Source organism: Symsagittifera roscoffensis, unplaced genomic scaffold, assembly GCF_963678635.1.
Source record: "Symsagittifera roscoffensis unplaced genomic scaffold, txSymRosc1.1 SCAFFOLD_156, whole genome shotgun sequence".
Lineage (NCBI taxonomy): Eukaryota > Metazoa > Xenacoelomorpha > Acoela > Convolutidae > Symsagittifera > Symsagittifera roscoffensis.
This window is the reverse complement of record NW_026970937.1, coordinates 54088-74045: the sequence shown is the minus strand read 5'-3', so window position 1 is coordinate 74045 and position 19958 is coordinate 54088. Positions and strand designations below refer to the sequence as shown.

Genomic DNA, 19958 nt, shown 5'->3' with positions numbered 1-19958 from the left:
TCAAATACTCATAAATTTTAAACATTTTTTTACAATACTTGAAACCTTTATAATATTTCTTTTTGATATACTTGAATCTTTTCTAATAATCCTAATCATTTTTTGTAACATTTTTTTAATTTTCTACACTATTCTCGAACTATTCCTCCAACTTTCCAAAACCCTTGATTATATCCACAGGTACGATTTATACAACTTGTCTAAATGATACGAACAATTTTCAGTAGAACTGATATTTTTTTATTGTTTGTAATTTTCATAGCATTCTTATCATCACTCATTTTGACAATATGTAAATGTATAAAGAAAGCAATCTTCACATTTGCCCTAGCAACAATCCTTCTAATTCTTTTTTTGGAAGAATATTATAATAAACATAAACCTTCCCACTAAAGTAACAATTCAAAAATCCATCAAAAATTGCTACCCAACAGTCACAGAATCAGTCTTCACCGACATCATCCCAAGATAACCAAACACCACCTTCAACTACTCAAAATCCTCAAACATCTACACGAATTTCTTTTCAAGACAATCCATACACTTTTGAAGAACGACATGCTCGTTTATCAGAACCACTAGAACCAGTTCAACGACAAGCACCTCTAAGCGAACCAACATATAACCTATACCCAACACTACCACAAGAACTAAGTAGAATAAGAAATCCTAGTCAAAACCAAAATACAGTCGAAATAAATAGACAAATTATACATCCTCGAAGAAACAGAAATTTTCAAACTCCACGAGTTCATTTTGATATACCTCAATCCCCATCACAAAACACTCCAGAAAACCCCATTGGTATATTACCAGAAACCCCTACGCTTCTTTCACAACGTAGCACCTCAAGCCTACCATCAGATTACTTAGGTTCAACACCAACATCTGAACAAATACGTGAAAATCCCTTTAACCCCCCAAACCAGGCATCACGACTACCATATTGGACAACACATTCATTTACACAAGGTGAATTAAATTTAGTCAATAATCCAATAGATATTTCTACGGATACAACAACATCCTCATCACTACCAGAAACATTATCACTACCATCAACACCATCAATAAGCCAGATTTCACCACCACCTTTTAACTTAAATTTTCCAAATAATCTCGACGCCAGATATCGAGAACAATCATCAATAAATATTCCTTTAAGACTAGATTGGAATACATTTACAGCACCTCCACCATTATTTGGACAACATCAAGAAAGTAACCGCCTTCATAACTGGGCACTTAATAGATTACAATATCGCCAAGATATTCACAACGATATCCGTGATCACAATATTCAAATACTCCAACAAAACAGTTTACAATTAAAGTTTGAAATCACAGTTAAGTTAAATAATATTACCCAACATCCCTACCCATTAAATCCACCTAACATAACAGCTCAATCACTACCACCACCGTTTATAACTACTGAAGTAATATACAAATACGACAGATATACCAAAAACACAATTGGCTACATTACATTTTATAATCCATACTCAGGATTATCATACACATGTATATTCTAAAATTATTAATTTTTCTCCAACTCCTTTTTCTAGTAATCTCAAATCAAAACATAAACCCTTCCCCTCGTACAGGACCACAAGATTTATTAGTAACACATTACGATTGTGAAGAAAATGAACAAAAAACACTACATAAATATGCAATAAATCAAGTATCACAATGTGAAACAGAACCACAAGCCATAGAAACCACAGATGTAATAGCAACACTCTATTCAAAAGCCCGAGCAACAACAGTTACAGGTTATAAATTCACAGCAACATTTTCCGAAAAGAAAGTACATTGTTCACAAGTCTCGAACGGAAACAAAAACCGACTTGACCATGAATCATTCTATCAAAGTAATATAGAACGTCTTTTACATCTCAATCCCGACGATTGTAAAAATGAATTACTTAGACTAAACATCACACAAAATAAAAACTCCCAAAGAAAATTAGTTAATTTTCAAGTTTTTTCAGACTCTGTACATCAATCACAACTTGAAAGACACCAAGGACATATAAAACTAGACGAAAAATACCCGTATAACGGCGCACACGGACGATTAACCTATGACCTACACGATAAACATTGGATACCACACATTGGTATAAATGACCCATCAAACTGCAAAGCAGACACAAAAAATAAAGGATACCAAGAAATAATGTTTTTTGATTGGAAAATACAACTCGAAAAAATACAACTAACACGAGATTTATCAGATAATACAATGATCTATCAAGGAATCCGATTACCTTGTAAAAATGATCAAGGTTATTGCGACCCTACAACGAGAACACAAGCAACAATTGTTTGGTTCCCCGAAGATACATGTACAACATTTCAAGTAGCAAAAATACACGCTCGTATGATAAAATTTCACGAAAAATATTTTATACAATCAATTCCATATGAACAAGTCCATCCATCACGAAAACTAAGTTCTAATTTTAGAAACATAGACAATATAGAAAATAAATTGACACGTTTTCAAATATATCAAGAAACAGAACTTGCATGTAAATACAGGAATCCACTTCACAGAACACAATACTCTGAAATATTAGTTGAATACGAAAAAGGATTCGACATGACCACTGGAAAAGTAAAAATCGACCCATATGCCACAGGTCATCCTCTAAACGAAGGAACATCCTATATACCAGTTAATTTTGAAAAAAGCAACGGACAACCTGGTGGACATCTAAAACCCCATGACACCAGAAGCACACGCTTACAAGAATTATCACTAATGAATACTACATATTTCGGTAATATCCACTATGATATTCATTTAGATATGAAACTAGATTATACAATTAGCCGAATTTTTCAAGAAATGTCACTCTCCGAATTAGAAACACTACACCAACTATGCGAATTAGAACGAACACAAATATTACAATCACTTGCACTAGCAGTATTAAAAATACCCTATGCAGGATACTTATTATCTGGAAATAGATCAAATTTTTTAGACTATGAAGGAAACATCTTATGGTTTTATACTTGTACTAAAAAAGTATCACCACTATACGTTTTTGAAGATAAACGATGTTATAAAAGAATCCCTATCTTTTATAAGAATAAAGTACATTTCGTGGATACACTTTCACGAAGAACCTATTTCTGGGATACCGCAGTCCCATGTGGATCAGAAAACAGCCACAATGTAGTACAACTAAACCCTGATGAAAATAAATATTATCTTCTCACTCCATATCCCACATTAATGCAATCACTCAAAAAATTTTCACCAGAAAGCATTCGCGCTATTGCTCGAAACCCAAATATAGACTTACAATCAATAGGAATCTATTCAAAATCAGATATTCAACATCACATTAGAACACAACAATTCCAAGAATTATTAACACAAATGGACACTATACAAAGACAATCAATAGACCAAAATTTACGCAAACTTGCAGAAACCGCAGGATTTGCCGATATCTACACGCAAGACTATAGCGGATATTTTAAAGACATTAAAGATTATATATATCTAAACGGTGAAAAATACCGTCCCCAAGATATATCACCAATTAACATTTTTAGCTTTGTTACACTCAAAAATGAGATCCTCGATTTTCTAGGATGGCCCTATTACATCTTAGAAAAATTGACTATTTTATACGCAATGTTTAACTTTATTGGATTTCTTTTCTCACTTTTAAAAGGAATCTACAACACGTGTGCTATACACACACAAGTAAACAGACAAGCAAGCGTAGCACGCATACTCTTTGCAGGATTTTTTGGAATCTTTTCTACATCTATAAACAAAATTCTTTTAGACGCACAAATAAAAGAATATAACACAAAAATAGCAACACGACAAAATACATACGACGAAGAACATAACAATGTAGACATAACGCCAACGGCACCACAATTACCACCCCTACCAAATAACCATCCACTATCCCTAGTCCCACGAAATTTTCGAAATTTAGCCATCACACATAATCCAAATTTTCGACTCACCACATCACAAAGTCCCATCCAACATATAATGACACACCAGTCACAAGATCAAAATACTTATGAACAAATTATTGAACAACCCCATACCACCGCTTTTCAGTCTCAAAATAATCATTTTTTTAGCCCACGATGAGCCGCCAACTTGGATCACTACACCGATCAAATTCCCACCCAACCAATCTTACCTCTCCAATCCCAATAATACCACTTTTTGCTTTTCCGCCACCCGATTTTCCATCTAGTAATGTAACATCAGGCATGAATTCCGATACTAATTCACACATCTCAGTTTTATATTCCATCTCACAACTCAATAACCCGAATATTGAAACCCCCGATGAATTTGCCGACTCAGAACCATCCCCATCCAATAATTTTCATAACTCTTCTAATTTTTCTCAACCCCCTTTTCAACCCATATTATCCAATAACCCTGACCCAATCACTCCCACACCCTCTTATGCTTCCCAAGTTACCCCAACCTACTCCTCATACCATTCTGACCAATCATCTCATTCTCCAGACACCCCCCGAATCTCCCCAGAGCTAGATAATTTTATTACCCTTCAACAACAACCCTACCACCTTAATACCCCAACCATAAACCAAATCTCCTCCACAATAAATTCATCCAACCCCCCTACCCCTACACCCTCTTCAAATTATACTGAATCATTAGCACCATCATCCACATCAACTGAATCTTCACTCAACACTAATAGAGCTTACCGCACTTTTAAAAGAAAGTTCCCCAACCATCCTTTCCCAGCAAAACCAGGAACAGCCCGTGAATACATCAACCACCCCAAGCATACTAACACAAAAGAATTTTTAGCCATCACTTTACCCTCATTCCCACAATACACCTTAAATACCCCCCACGACACTAACGAAACACGCAACTTTGTAGATGAATACGTTTTAATGCCCACCCTCTCTTGGACCTCATATTATCATTTTACTAACCCTCTTTGCTTACCTTTATCTAACACTCACATCGATATAGAGCGAAACACGGACATGCTATATCGACTCACTACACCACTAACCGCTAGACAATTTACTTACGTTGGATATAAAAAATCACTAAAAACACACACTGCACCTAGAGCTAACGAATATACACTCGAATACTATGATCACAACATCATCAGAGCTAACCAAGATCAATTCTTAGACGACGATCGCTTCGCTAATCCACAAATTACTGAGAAATTTTTCATCAAGACACCATATATATTTACACTAAACATCTTCGACCGAAAGTTTGATCACATTATTTCAGAAGCACTAACAGAAACACAAGCATACGAAAGTTTTAAAGAACGCTTCCAAATATTTTCACTAACCTTTCATTTCCTTGCACCACACGAAAGAGATTTACACTGCTCACACGATATTATGTTGCGCACTAAACAAACCCACACATATAGTTATTATCGCTTCATCCAAAATCACTTTGACCTACACACACCCTCTAGACAACCACACCATCGTTTTCAATTCATTAATTCCAAATACACTTCACCATTTTTCCTAAATTTCACATATTGCATTAAAGATACTAACCTTCATGGTATTCTTCGTAATTATGACCCCATAACCCAAATGTACATCTTCTGTCCCATCACCAAGACCTTCAACGCCGAAGAATCCCGACCCTTCCTTATCCCGCACGAGTTTGTACAACCTATAGAAATCCCAATTTTAGAATTCATCCACAACACTAAATTCAATCACAAATTATATAATCTAATCCAAAACACACCTTATGAGTTTGCAGTTGGCACTGAAGAACTAACCACTATCAAGGCACTCCAATTGCTTTGGCCACTGCTTCAGACTAAAAATATCATCCGCATCTTAGCTAAACTACTAACAACTTCAGAACTAATTCACGACATCTTCCCCCACGGTTTTTTCCCCGACGACTAACAGGTAAGTATGAATTAAATGAATATAACTAACTAATTGAAATATTAAAAAACTCACCATACTTTATCCATGTTTTTTTTAGATTTTTAGCCTTCATCCGACAATCACCTACAAAAACCACAAAAGACAAATAAAAATCGCAAATTTCATCAAACAGATTTCAAAAATTCTATTAATCTCTTACACTTATAAATTTATAAATTTAATACCAATGCAGTAAATTCATTTCTAAAATTTTCCCCACAAGCAGTAAATCTAATTATAATGAAAATTTGTAACTTAAAATTCCCCCATAACTAGCAGTAAATTTCCAAATTCTATGCAGTAAATTAATAAAATGCAATTGCAGTACTAACCTTTTGATATTTTCATTCATTCGCACAGAAATTCTATCCACACTCGCACAGCTCGCCCACGAAGAATTGTTTAAAATAATGAATTTCAGTTTCAAGTTTTCACACTCAACAACTCTAACATATAATAACATGTTTCAAACCTTCCTTTAACCCGGTTGGAAAGGAATCATATACTAAACAAAACTAACCAACGCAGCTTACTAAATACCACAAATCATAGAATAACAGCATGACTAAGAAAAGGAAACCAACGGTACCCAAACCGGATTAACCCAGTTTAAAACTGGATAATTTATTCTTTTGAAGACTATTATAAAGTCTAAGAAAGAAATAATAAAACACAAAAAAGTCGAAAGACAAACCCATACCACGAACAATTTGCTTTTTGGAAAAAGGACATAACCAACAAGACATAAGAAAAACCACAACAAACCCAACATAAAACGTTGTCACATAAAAGGACCCCTCACAAAAACCGCATGAAATCATACTCCCACTCCTGGCCTAACCCACCAGGAAGGACGTCCTGAGCATGCTCTATAGCCGGCCTAACCCACCGCGCTACATCCACGCTTTGTGACCACACCTCTATTTTTAATAAGAGCTACTCAAGTGTGAGTAACTCTTCAAAATAACCGAACTAAAACAAAAAGCTTTTGTGAAAACAACTAACTAAAATCATAATTAAAAAATATTAAACTAATAAATGTTTTATAAAATGTAAATTACATTATGCAATACATAGATCAGAATACAACACCAAGGACGAACATCTAAAGATCCCACTACACTCGAGAGAGAATGACCAACCACAATCGATATGCCACTCACAATCACAACTCAAAGGATTTAGAGTACGACTTGACTTCGCAGAAAAGGACTTCATTGAACTAGACCAATGACCACCTCGATGTTCAAGTATACGTACAGATCCGAGTAACCAGGCATCCCCTCCACGCACAATCTCCACGCCATTCCCAAACTAGATCAGACACAAAAGAAGTTCTCCACGCAGAACAGAAAAACCTGACATAGCCAACCATTCTGAAATCAGATTTGAGTTTGTGGCAAAGACTTAGTCGTTGTCACTAGAAGACACAACGTCTTATGTCTCTAACTCCAGCTTCCTGGAACTTTTTTAACAAAGAGGAAACGGAAGAAAATGATGTTCGCCAAAAACCAACGTCCATCATCCATCCTTCAAATTGCAGAAGAACTATTCTAAAAAACTCTGTAAAACCCGGATGGGTGGAACCTGATCTAAACTACATTTTATGATTGGATAAATTAGATATTTTACCAATGTAAAGTATTTAATATTAACCAATCATGATCCATCTAACTAACAACCCACTTATTTGTAAGTGCTGAAGTTACTTGTAATTTCAGCACCAGAGAGATTTGAATTTAACTTAGAAATTAGTTGGACTCTCCCGAGCACTTCAGCAGCCGCAATAAACCAGTATACCCTAGATCTATTGAGCCTAGCAGAGACTAGTTAAACAACCTGAGACTAGATAGTATAAGAGTAAGATTAGGATCGGTATTAGACTAAGAAGTTGCACGAATCTATCCGGCCGAAAATAAGATAGCGTGACGAGCAGACGGTGTACCCTATCCGAAATTACTCTATGAGTTAACCAACTCGGTCCTAACTCAACTGGTCGAGGGGTGAAAAAAAAACTGAAGGAAGATGATATCAAATCTTACGTTTTTACACAGAGGCGAAGCTGCACTACGCCAACACAAGCAAGAAAACGACAAAAATCAGCTCTGAAAAGTTAATTTAAAAAAGTAGAAATCAACCTCTAATTAGTAAAACTAGCTGTGTCGGATGCCGAAATGCGACCTCAATATTTCGAGTGCCACATTCTCGCCTCTGCGCCACAAGCTATTGAAAATTCGCTGACACTATCCACCAAAAAAGCAGCTTTAGATGCTTATACAATGCCAATGGTTGGCGGCAAAAATATATATAGATATAAACCTAGCGCTAAGTGCGGCATTGAACCTTCAACAAGTAGATTGCAAACCTCACGTCAATCCCTCTGCACCACGGCCGATTAACGAACAGCAAACAATGGCCTCCAACAACGCATAGAATAAATGCTATAGAATTTCCAATGCTACATATCGTGATAATAGCATAAATGAAACAAAATTAACATTTTTTATTTGCCTTCGGTTGGAACACAAGTAGTCATACTATTACACTACGCTCGTTTGAGTAAGAAAAATATATCACAAAAATTCCGGATATTCAATTGCCTTCAATATTACAGGAACGAACCAAAATTATCCTCAGTAATAACAAAAAAGGCTTAAGACTTCAGAAACATACGTGCTGTGAGTCTAACCCGACAAGATATGAGCCGACGAACGATAATCTGACCAACAAATTTTTGAAAGCGAAAAATATATATTTCCGAAAAGTACAGCACCTGACTGGACTCTTCCTTTGACCTTTGTCTTCCCAATCAGATCCTATACCGGTACACTAATTTGGCCAAATCAATCCCTGAATTGAGCTGAGAATACAATAAGCTATTGAATGATTCGCATATTCTTTCAGACAAGTTATTCACCTGAGAAAAGTCTAATTTTAATGAAAAAAAGTCCAATAACCCTTGCTTATTGCCAACGTAAAAAAAAACAACTTAATGACAATAGATTTTAAGAAACCTTTGTAATGGATGTTAGCTGAAAAAAAAAGCCAATTAGACAAAACCGGCGAAATACAATCCAAAAATGCGCTTCGAATCCCATAGTCTATACAATTGTTGGCGTTATTTCTACTTGTGTAATGGAAGATCATATTTTGAGCTCTTCTAAAAACATATATTGGAAAAACAATCATAAGAAATCAGAACTCCGTCAGAAAGAAAACTACACCAAAACAAAAGACCACAAAACCTAAGCAAATGAAATGTCACATCCTTCAATTGAACCTTCGAAACAACAAAAGCTGGATCAGCATGTTTTCGAAATTGTTTCAATGATATAAATCCAATTTTTATTCAAAACCTTTTGACAAATTTTTCACGCGACGAAATATTAGCTTTTTTTCCACTTTTTAAAACTTTTGAACCACTTTTTTTTTACAAGCCTTCTGGTTGGAACGTTCCATCAAATAAATAAAATTATAACTTTTATTGGCCATTGATTGAGTGTAGCATCATGTTCAAATCTTTAAATCAGTTTATCCCGCAATGAATGTTCACATAAATTTTCTCGGGACAGGAAAAAACTATGGTGTTTGCGCTAACGCCTAAAAATTAGCATCAATACTTTAATCGAGTCCGTTTTCCTGACAAAGTGCCAACAATTGTTGAAATTTTTTTCGGATTCGTAAAAAAATCATAGCCAACATACAGGCTATCACACAATTTCTAATTTCAAAATTCCATTTTCGAAATTAGAAGTCGATCAAGTTTTTCGAGACCCCTACAATTTCGCGTTCATCGACTCTTTAAAAATAACTTAACTCAAATGTTATATGATGTTTGCAAAGCAGCCAGATACTTCGTACATCTATAGCTAAATTACAATTATTAAAATCGACCACCTAAATTAATATTATGAAACTTTGAGTACTGACTCAAAAGGCAAAATTCCGAACTCTTTCAAGAAAAAGATTCTCACCTTCGCTTGCCGATAAAGTCTCAATAAAAACAGACGTATTTCAAAAAAACGCAGGAATCAAGAGATTGAACATGAAAACAAAAGTTACATATAGGATCGGTCAAATCTCATGATCTTTTTTTCTTACATTCTTTTCTACCGTACTATTTTGTTCTTAATCCCCCTCCCCTCATTGTGTTTCACTTTAATGAGCAGTACTCACAGTGGTGTTCGAGGGCGAGAAGAGTTTGCTCTTGCGCAGCTGTGCATAGTCCACCTGTAGCTTGCCATGCTGGTTGGCCAAATGTCTCTTCAGCTGCCTCTGGTCGCAGTAGCTCTTTCCACACTCTGGCTCGCAACACACGAACGGCTTCGTCGCACTATGAGTCAATTTGTGCCCATTTCTGAAAGCCCACATCACACAATAATAAAAGACATAACAGAAGGACATATCAAGGATTTAACGACCTCTTAAACCTAAACGGAAATCATGCAACAACAGGATGAGTAGGTGCAATTATGACCTGACGAGCTGATTCATAATACAAATCAGGGGCCGATTAAGGTGCTGCCGGACATCAAGCCGGCGGGACTTAAAGCCAAATCGTAAAATTAGGGACTTCAAGCCCAACATTTTGTCAATAAAAAAATGATTAGTTTGAAAACTGTTGTTGAAGGGATTTTTTAAAAATATAATTTATGCATTTTAAAATCTGGCTGATCTAACTGTCTGATGCCACTTTCAAGTGGCGCATTCTTATGAAGAACGCTTAATATGAACTAAACTTGCTTAAATTTTTGAAAAGAATTATTTTACTGATGAAAATGTAGCGTTGATTTAAGGTGCTTGTAAAGTTTAAATTTCGGCTTGAAGTCCCGTCCTAGACCCGATTTAGGAAGGTAAGTACTTAGTCACAACACCCATTTCTGAGAACGTACATTTTTAAGGCGCCTATGGCTCTAATATATAATAATTTTGAGGCGGGAGCGCTGGCCAAAAAGAACTTAAACTTTTGGCCAAAACGTTCCAAAAATAATGACCAAAAACAGCATTTACAAAAAAATTTCTTGATAGTGCTTTCGGAAAGCTAGGTGAACCTAGCTAGGCGGAAAACTATTTGGTGAACCTAAAAAAAAAGGTGAATAAAACTTTCGAAATTTTTTGAAAATCCGCAGTGATACCAATTTCTTTACTGATATTCGCAGAGGATCTGTCAAAGGATATTTGAACTAAATTTGGCCAAACTAATGATAGTCTGTTAGTTATCATTTTTCTATATTCTAGACTAAGTTGTTATTTTAATAAGCGAAGCTCTATTTTAGGACTGAAGATTCCACTATTGAAGTCGAAATCGTTCAGGCGGTGGTAGCCTTGAAGTTAAAGGCTAGGTAAAAGCTCACCTCACATTAAAAAAGCTCATTAAAGAGGTAGGTAGGAAATCAATTCAAGGTCTGACATTCTCTAAGCGAACGAATTACTTTCAGGCTCATTGCCAATTTTCATCTGATTAAAATATTTTTCAATTTTTTCTCTAAAAAGATTAACTTTCTTCTTGGTGCTCATTTTAAAAATAGCAATTGGTGATAGTCTATAGTAACTACCAAACTGTTGGCATTACCAGTGGCCTTGAGAAACTTAATTGATCAGAAAACAAGATACAGTTTTTACGAGGTGAAATGAGCAAAGAAATGATTTCCGACATCAAAATGAGCATTTTTTTTATTGCCGTCGTTGAAATTCTTTGGCTGAAAATGATTTTGTCAAAAAAATTGGCTTTAACCATAATACGGACTACTCACAAGTGGTCCTGCCGTTTGAATCTCTTGTGGCAGAGGTTGCATGAGTAGCGCCTCTCGTCACTGTGTGTGAGCTTGTGTTTGGCCAGAGCACTGGACGAAGTGAACACTTTACCACACTCTCCACACATCTGGTGATTCTTCACTCCCATCGAATTGTTTCCAGGACTTCCACCCATTGGGGTATTATGATGAGCCGAGTTCGCAAATACAGCTGCCATGTTCAGTGACGATGGGGATAGAGCGGACACACCCTCGATTCCTTCCGGACTGAGTCCCCCCATACCTGCTATTTCGGGGGGCGAGTGCATGTGATGTGAGGGGGGCGTGATGAAGATGTTGCTTCCCCCCATCCCCATTGCGTGGAGAGAGTGGGTGGGGGATGGCGTTGCGGCGGCCATTGATGCCAGCGACATGACTCCGGCGATGCTGCTGTTGCTCCCATTTCCAGGAGAGGGCGAGAGGTGTTGGAGGTCTGGAGAATATACAGAGTGATAGTTAGAACAATAGTAGCTGTAGTAGTCTTGTAGCTGCAGACACTCTGCTGTGTAAGGGTACGGGGGGCACGTGTAGGTGCATTGGATATGGTGGTTATTACTAGTTAAGTTGTTATAATTATAGGAGTATTGGTACTGGCTGTTGTAGTTATTATAGTCGTACTGATAATGATGAGGTAAAGCACTCATTGCTCCAATCGGTCTAGATCACAACTAGAGATGAGATTTATACTAAATCATTGCTCCCTGATCAAGTTACAAAACCACCAATTTAACTTTATTACTATAACAAGAGCGAAACGTAGCGGATGTTTAATTGGGCTTCGTTAAAAAGAACAAATAGTTTTTAAAGAGAAGATCAAAGAAAAAAGTGCCGATAGCCGGTTAGAAGGATGAAGAAAGTCGACCCAGTAGCTCAGGTGGCGTACTGTCTCACTACTTCAGAGCAGAAACGAATCAAGTCCAAACCGAACAGAAACAAAAGCATCCACATTTAAACAGACTTCACACTTTTTCCTTTTTTCTCTGCTCTCTGTTCTAGAAAACCGCATCCACTGTCGATACGAAAGGAAGGTTAAATACAAAAATTCAAGCAGCGGCCTCAATGACAGCTAAATTAAGAAATTATCATTCAGATATAATTATTTCAGAAAAAAAATCAAAAAGATAATTAAAATAAACTAAAAACAATACTAACGCAAGAGACTTTTCAACCATGTTCCAAGTACGCTTTCAATCATAGTGATTAAAGCGAACTGAAACCACTTATGGAGTTGTTTTGGGGCGGAAATTGCAATCAATTCTGGTGGCAGCACTTTAGTATGAAAACTCGCGCGTCGAAAATCATCATTTCATTACCAAAAATATGGGCAATATTTAAGTCAATTTCACAAAAATATATATCTATTTTTTCACTATTTTTCACTTCGAAATGAAAACTTGAGGATTTTTAATAGCGAACTAAGAAACAGAAAAAGTGATTTACAGAAAAAGATGAGAGCGAGAATTGAGGTTTTATTAGAGCACACAAGCCCTCCTCCTAAACATCGCGACCTCCACGCCCCAGAAAGAAGTACGCAAAAGGGAGAACAAGGCGTTTCACATCTGCGGGTGGTCCTGTAAGCCTAGTTAAAAAGACTAGGAAGTTTCATACCACACCATATGTTATCACTTTAAGAACTTGGTGCAACAATGTACCAGATACTACTCTCCCTAACCCTTCCTAAACTTCCCTATCACAGCATTCTGTTATTATGAAAGATTTTGGTAATTTACCGACCTGGTCAATATTACATTTAAAGTACGAAGTTCATAAATTCTGTCTCTTTTTGATGGCTAAACTATGTTATTCAAAAGACAAACTTGACATTTTTTACTCAATTTAATTTTTTCTTCAAAATCACCCATTCCACGAAAAACAGATCTGTTTTAGATCGTTAGCATCAGTTCACAAAAATTGACATTTCGCGAGTCATTTAGTTTTTTCACCAATAGAATTCATTTATTTTAAATTCCAATTGATAAAACTAATTGGTCGGATTTTCAATGCAATTCAAATTTCTGACTTTCAGAGGATCTTTTTTCCGACCACTTCATGAAAGGGAAGAAACTATGGCGTACGGATCTGTTTTTTTTCCGCTTAACTTAGGTACCTCTAGGAATAAATAACTCAAATAATTTTCCAAATAACTCAATCGACTTAATACAAATAATACAAATTTTTCAGGTAATAATTTGGAATATAACAAACTGAAGGCATCCACACTAACTTTGCATGAAACAAATAAACTATGTATTTCAAAAACTTGCGAGATCTGTTGAGTTAGAAAATTTCTTAAGTCGAGTTTTCATTATTGTTTTGTTTGAAACAAATACCTTTTTCGATTCATTTGATCAATTAAAAATGCATCAACTGTGTTAACTTATTATTATTCGAATGTCAAAACAAATGCTATGAAAAAGCTGTAAAGGTGCCCCTAAAGTGGCACCAATATTTACGAATTAGGTTGGAAAATAGGTTCGTACTAACACACTCGCTTCGCAGCTGTGAAAAAATGATTTTCATATTTCATCATCTAAGGGAGGGGAGGGGAGGGGGGGGGGGGTGGTGTCTGAATAGCCGAGAAAACACTTTTAACTATAATATTCACCACCGAAGCAGAGCGGTTATTCGCAACAATAGGCCAAGATTATAGTAAGCGGCACACAGCCAACCGACAGTTCGGAAAATGTCAATCACTCAGAGAAATGCAATTTCCCGGTTAAATTAAAACTTAAGCTTGAAATTCATATACATATGCTCAATACTTGTCTTAGCTTGCGATCAACTAACTTCAAATAATTACACTACAAAAAAAAATTTGTGCTACTCTCACCTCTACCGTCCAGGAGGTTATGTGTGCCAGAAGAGTTTCCCATTGAGCGGGGAAATGACACAGTAGATGGTGGTGAAGAGATGGCAAACTGGAGTTGGTCCACAGTTGAGGAAGAACAGCAGGATGATGAGGGCGAGGGAGTTGAAATACGACTACTGCCATCGTTCACTCCCATAGACACCATCGGTTCCCGCTTCGTAATCATTTGAATCGCCCAGAAAGAGTTCGATACTACCAATCAGCAACTAAGTGTCTCCAGTGAGTTTATCAGAGGGTCCAAGACCAGTCTAGATGTCTCAGTGGTACACATATGCAGTAGTTCTGAATCGGAGCATTCGTTCGTTCTCAGAGTCGACATATATATTCCTTGCATACTGAAACATAGGCCTTAAATATGAAATTATCAAATGAAGCTCATCGGTTCAGCTTCAAAATATCGGTCCAAAATCTAACCATGCATGGATTTTAGATGCATCTACAAAACGCTTTTTAGGCTTTTACGTCGATAATTTTATAATTGTTCCACAAACTGTCAACACATTTCACTAAACCTATGTTGAATAGCAGCTAGGGACTCACCATGCTTCGGCTTTGATTTTGTTTCAGCCAGAATATGCTTATTGATTCAGATGGCATCGAAAATGTTTCAGAAGTCTAATATAATCGCGGTCATCCTTATGTAAAATCCAAGTCTCTAAAAAAGTTATGAAAATCATCGCTGAACCTGAAAAAGAATTCAATTGAAGGTTTGATTTCGAATTAACAATTTTCTCTAAACAGTTCTGAAGCAGTTTGCCTATACCGATATCCCAAAACTGGCATACGTACCGACAACTTACGTTCAAAAACAATTCAACTTCGTGTTTAATTTCAACATAAGTAAGTTACAGCAATTTTTGATTGCTTTACGAAAGATCATACTATAACTAATTTAAGATAACAAACAAATTGTAAATAGTTATCCATAGGAAAAAAGAAAAAGACTATGAACACATAGCAAATCGCAAAGATCCGTTTTTCTCCCAAAGATCCGATTTGTAGACATTCCAATCTGCTCGCTGATATGACTGACTGGATGCCAGCTTATTATATGGTTACGACAACAAGTCTATCCGAGGTCAATTAGCACCATATCTTTACTGCCTGCTTCGATACTTCCAGCGAACGCTTTCATCATCATCATCATCAGAGCTTCCCTCCGTTCAAATTGACTTTAACAGCGTGAGTATTTTTGGCGATCGTCTTGCGTTCCCTGTCTTTCGCTATGTATTTGTCCAGCCTTGTTTTGCCGGTTATATTCGTACCACGAGCCCTGATCGGTTTTGGCATAGCCGTTTCCTCATCATCATCTTCGTCGTCGTCATCTCTTTCGAATTTGGACTTTGGCCTGACGACATAGTCTTTGAAAGAAGGCTGTGGCACACGTGCTCTTAGCACAAACCCGGCATCTCCAGGTCCTTTAGGTCCATCTTCATCATCTTCATCGCGTTTCTTGTCATTGTTACCTTTTCTTCTCTTCTGTGGTGGCATCTTTTCCAGGTCTCTTTGCTCTCTGTCTGCCTTAGTCATGGCTCCGAAGTCGGCAGTGAGCTGAAAAATAGGACGTGCCCACTTATTCACAAGTTTACCAGCCCTTATTCGATTTTCTCTAGTCTCTTTCGGGTGTTTGTACAGCAGCATTACGGCTTTGCCAATGCCACTTTCACGTAGCATAGAGGAGTCCAAAGCGGGAAATGATTCGAGGATCTGAAGCATATTGCTGCGAACTTGAAGATGAGGGAGACTTTTGTCTGGAAGCGGTGTCAGCCATTCTGCAATAGAAAGCAACACTCCGTTCTCAACAAAAGCGCTGAGAAGATGACATTTCTTGAGCTCGTAAATGACACTGTTCATAAGTTTCAACTTCTCAATTGCGACCTTGTTCTCTCTATTAAGCCTACGGTCATCATCTGAAGCACGGCGCATTTCGCTGACCATGCTCAAGATTTTGTCATCTTGGTCATTAATGATAATATCGTCCTTCAGACGTTTTCTTCTTCGCCTGGACTGTTCCGCCTTTTTCTGCATCATCATTTTATCAAAATCAGATACGGTATCATCCACATCTTCGCCCCGTTCCTCGTGCCGAGGTTTTTCGCCTGGAGCCTCTTCGGGCTCTTGTTCTCGTTCAAGGTCTGCATCATCAAATCCTTCGAACTCTTCGCCTGAATCTGATGACCCGAAGATGTCGTTGATAACTTCCTGAGGTTGCTGTATTTCATTTTCAGCGTCATTATCAGGCTGGTGGTCGATGACAGTGTTATTACCAGTATTCTGCTCATTTGCGTCTTTAATATTTTGAAAATCATCAAAGTCATCGTCATTAGTTCCCATTTCAGGTGCTTCAGGGTCATATTCTTCGTCTTCGTCAACAACTGTCGGTGGTTGTAACGGAGGCGACGAGGGAAGTTTACCTTTGGTTTCAATTGATCCATCTTCATTTTGTTCAGTTTCTTGCTCATCGACAGGCCGCGTAAACTCATCCTCTGATTCATCTCCCGACGAGTCGCCGGATTCGTCATCTGCTTCCTCGCCATTTTCATCGAAAATATCTTTCAGGTTATCACTCTGATTAAGTTCACTAGTCTCATCCTTTTCCTCGGTCACAGATGGTTCAATTTTCAAAGTCTGTTCCGTGTTTTCTTTTTCACTGCTGGCTTGTACTGGAGACGTAGGTGGACTACTGATAGGTAATTCAGAATTATTGGCTGATTCTGGAATACCTTCTGTCTCTGATTCACTTGATGAGCTTTCATTTTCAGATCCTGTATTCTTATTAGCTTCTTGTAATTCCGGTGAGTATATATTTTCGTTGTTATCAGATTCCAGAAGGTCTGGCGACTCAGGGGAAATTTGGGGTGATTGTGGGCTCGTTTCATCATCATCATTACCATCCGCAGGATAAGTAAGATTAGCTGTGTCAAATCTAACAGGATCGGAATTTTCTTCGAGATTACTCGGTGAGTTGTGATCTATGTTATCTCTGCTATCTTCTGGGTCGTTATTATCAGAATCACTTTCTTGGAACTGAGTTGGCAATACGTGTAACGTTTGGTTTAACTCATCCTCGTCGTTAATCTGTTGAGTTGGAACAATTTCTAGCGTTTGATTCATTTCCTGAACTACTTCATCTTCCTCGCTTTCAGAACTTGATGAATTGACTGCATCATTTGATACCGAATCATCCATTTTAGGATATACTGAAAAATAATTCAAACTTACGTTGTAACTATCTACGAAGAGTAGAGAGGTACCGAATTCCGGTTCCAACAAACTTCACAGTTTATTCCGGTTTCGGAATCCAGTAGAAAAAAATACGGGAAACTTCCGGAAATTTATGAACGATTTTACTATCTCCAATCAAAAAACTAAATTTCAAACACTTAGAAATAATTGATTCGAAAGCGAACTTTTATCATGAAGCAAAACTAATTTTTCCCAAAACTCCGGAGTCAATCTGTTCCGTTTAACGGAAAGGACGTTGTTGCTGCGCAAAGCACAGTGAAACACAGCCAGCCAACAAAAATATATGCATTGTGCTGCGACTCATCAGCACCATAGACGAATTCCGGTAGTTGAAAACTCCGGAAATTCCGGTCCCGAAATTTCGGCAAAAACAATTCCGGTTACATCTCTAATCAAACGGCAAACTAACAGCTGGTCACCGGACAGGGAAATCTAATCCTCCAAAACATACCTAAGTCAGCCTAAACAGACGAATAAATGGCCGCTAGCGTGCTTCAGAAACACAATTCAGAGAAAAAACCAATCTTTTAATTAGTTAGTGCTTGTAGAATAAACGAAAAAAAATGAATTACTGCTGATTTTTGTGAACAAAGTACGGCTCCTGGCCCAACTCGAAACCATACCTGTCTCTTCCCAGTCATGTACGTTTCCCTCACGGTAAGCGGCAAAACGAGTAGCAGGAATCTAGTATGCTAACACTGATGAGCTCTATGTAAAAAGTTTTAACGGGAAAAAAGCCAAGATAGTTGGGTCCCAATAAAAAGCAAGTACAGGCGGTTGCTGTGTAAGTGTAGCACAGAAATTTCCGACCATATTCGTGAAAAAATTTATATATTTTTTACTTTTCTTCGAATTAATGTCATTTTTAGTGCGTGAAGTGATTCGAGAACTATACAATTACGTAGAAAAGTAGTAACTTATGCTTGATCGCATCACATCATTTGTCTACAAAAAATGAATTAACTAAAAAAAATGATGAAAAAACATATAAATTAAACTTTTTTTCTACCTTTTTGCTCAGTAATTTTGTTTTTTCATTAAAAAAACTTTTTTTCCAAAAAAACTCTAAATGTTACATTCCAAACTAGTTTACTTTGAAACAAAATCAAGTTTTTCATCTAAAAGTAAAAAATTCTATTTAACGAACGTTACGCGATTGCATTACTCGCTCGATGTTACGCTAAATCTCAACGGTTCAAACCAGTTTTTCACGAAACTGAGCCATTTTTAATGCCGTTCTAACTACGACTGAAAAGGCTTTAATATGATATATAACTCGCCCCATTCCGATGATAAATTGCGGTGCCTGATTTTGCGTGGACAAAAAACTGGACACTCGAATACAATGTTCCTCCCCATATTGAAAAATGAGTCCCGCAATTTGTGTGAAAACTCCAAGTTCACCAATGCAAACCAAGATTTCGAGGCCTAAAAACTTTTCATCAGTAAACCATTGAGAATTTAGGTACCCAACTATCATACTTGTGCCTGGTTGCAATAATCCTGCTAATAGCAAAGGTAAAGACAATAAGAAACTTGGTTTACAGAAAGTTTTCAGACTCTGCAGCTGGTAAACTGGATGTAATTGCAGCGGCTTTTCACTTTGCAGCGGCCGCAAGCAATGGAGATCGAGCTGGTCTTTTCGATATTAGCCGACACGACGTTATAATGTTAACTGAAACGAGAAAAGCAATCAGCCTTTTTTGCTGTAAGGAACTCAAGTATGAGAAAACTACTTGGACTTGGTTTTACTGTCTTGCGAGAGTTCGTTCGTTGAGACTAAGGCCGAATTCAAGTCACGACCATTTTTTCCAAGGTTCTCGTAACGTCGGGTCGACATAATCGTTACTGTCTAAAGGCTGTCAGCCGAGCAGCGCAAATTAACTTAACTGCATGCGAAATTAAAGATCTCATTACTAATCTCAGCATCCACAGATCAATCCGAAAAACAGGGCTGATACACTATCATCATTATGTTACTATAGTAGTATTGTTCATCAAGTGGGAAAACAAATAAAGGCCATTGCCTACTGCAAGAGAACGGGCACTCCCGATAATTTTAAGGATCTACGGAAGACAGAGAT

At 37.1% G+C, this 19958-nt stretch overlaps 2 protein-coding genes across 2 annotated transcripts in view; both read right to left on the bottom strand.

Moving 5' to 3' along the window:
* The window catches only part of LOC134856042 (uncharacterized), a 38207-nt gene extending 22898 nt beyond the window's left edge, over window positions 1-15309 (bottom strand). The window contains exons 1-4 of the mRNA XM_063872412.1: window positions 15169-15309; window positions 14590-14963; window positions 11721-12192; window positions 10144-10324 (exon numbers count right to left, since the gene is read on the bottom strand). Of these exons, the coding sequence (XP_063728482.1) occupies window positions 10144-10324; window positions 11721-12192; window positions 14590-14794 (858 nt within the window). The 5' untranslated portion in view covers window positions 14795-14963; window positions 15169-15309. The remainder of the gene's footprint in view (window positions 1-10143; window positions 10325-11720; window positions 12193-14589; window positions 14964-15168) is intronic.
* A 143-nt stretch (window positions 15310-15452) lies between these two features.
* Window positions 15453-17851, bottom strand: LOC134856043 (IWS1-like protein). Its single transcript, XM_063872413.1, has one exon. It carries the CDS (start codon window positions 17815-17817, stop codon window positions 15775-15777), a length of 2043 nt encoding a protein of 680 aa, XP_063728483.1. The 5' UTR covers window positions 17818-17851; the 3' UTR covers window positions 15453-15774.
* Between the last annotated feature and the right edge of the window lie 2107 nt (window positions 17852-19958).

What these genes read in the sequence shown, in the direction of transcription:
- LOC134856043 (XM_063872413.1), bottom strand. Translation starts at nt 17,817, where the DNA reads ATGGATGATTCGGTATCAAATGATGCAGTCAATTCATCAAGTTCTGAA.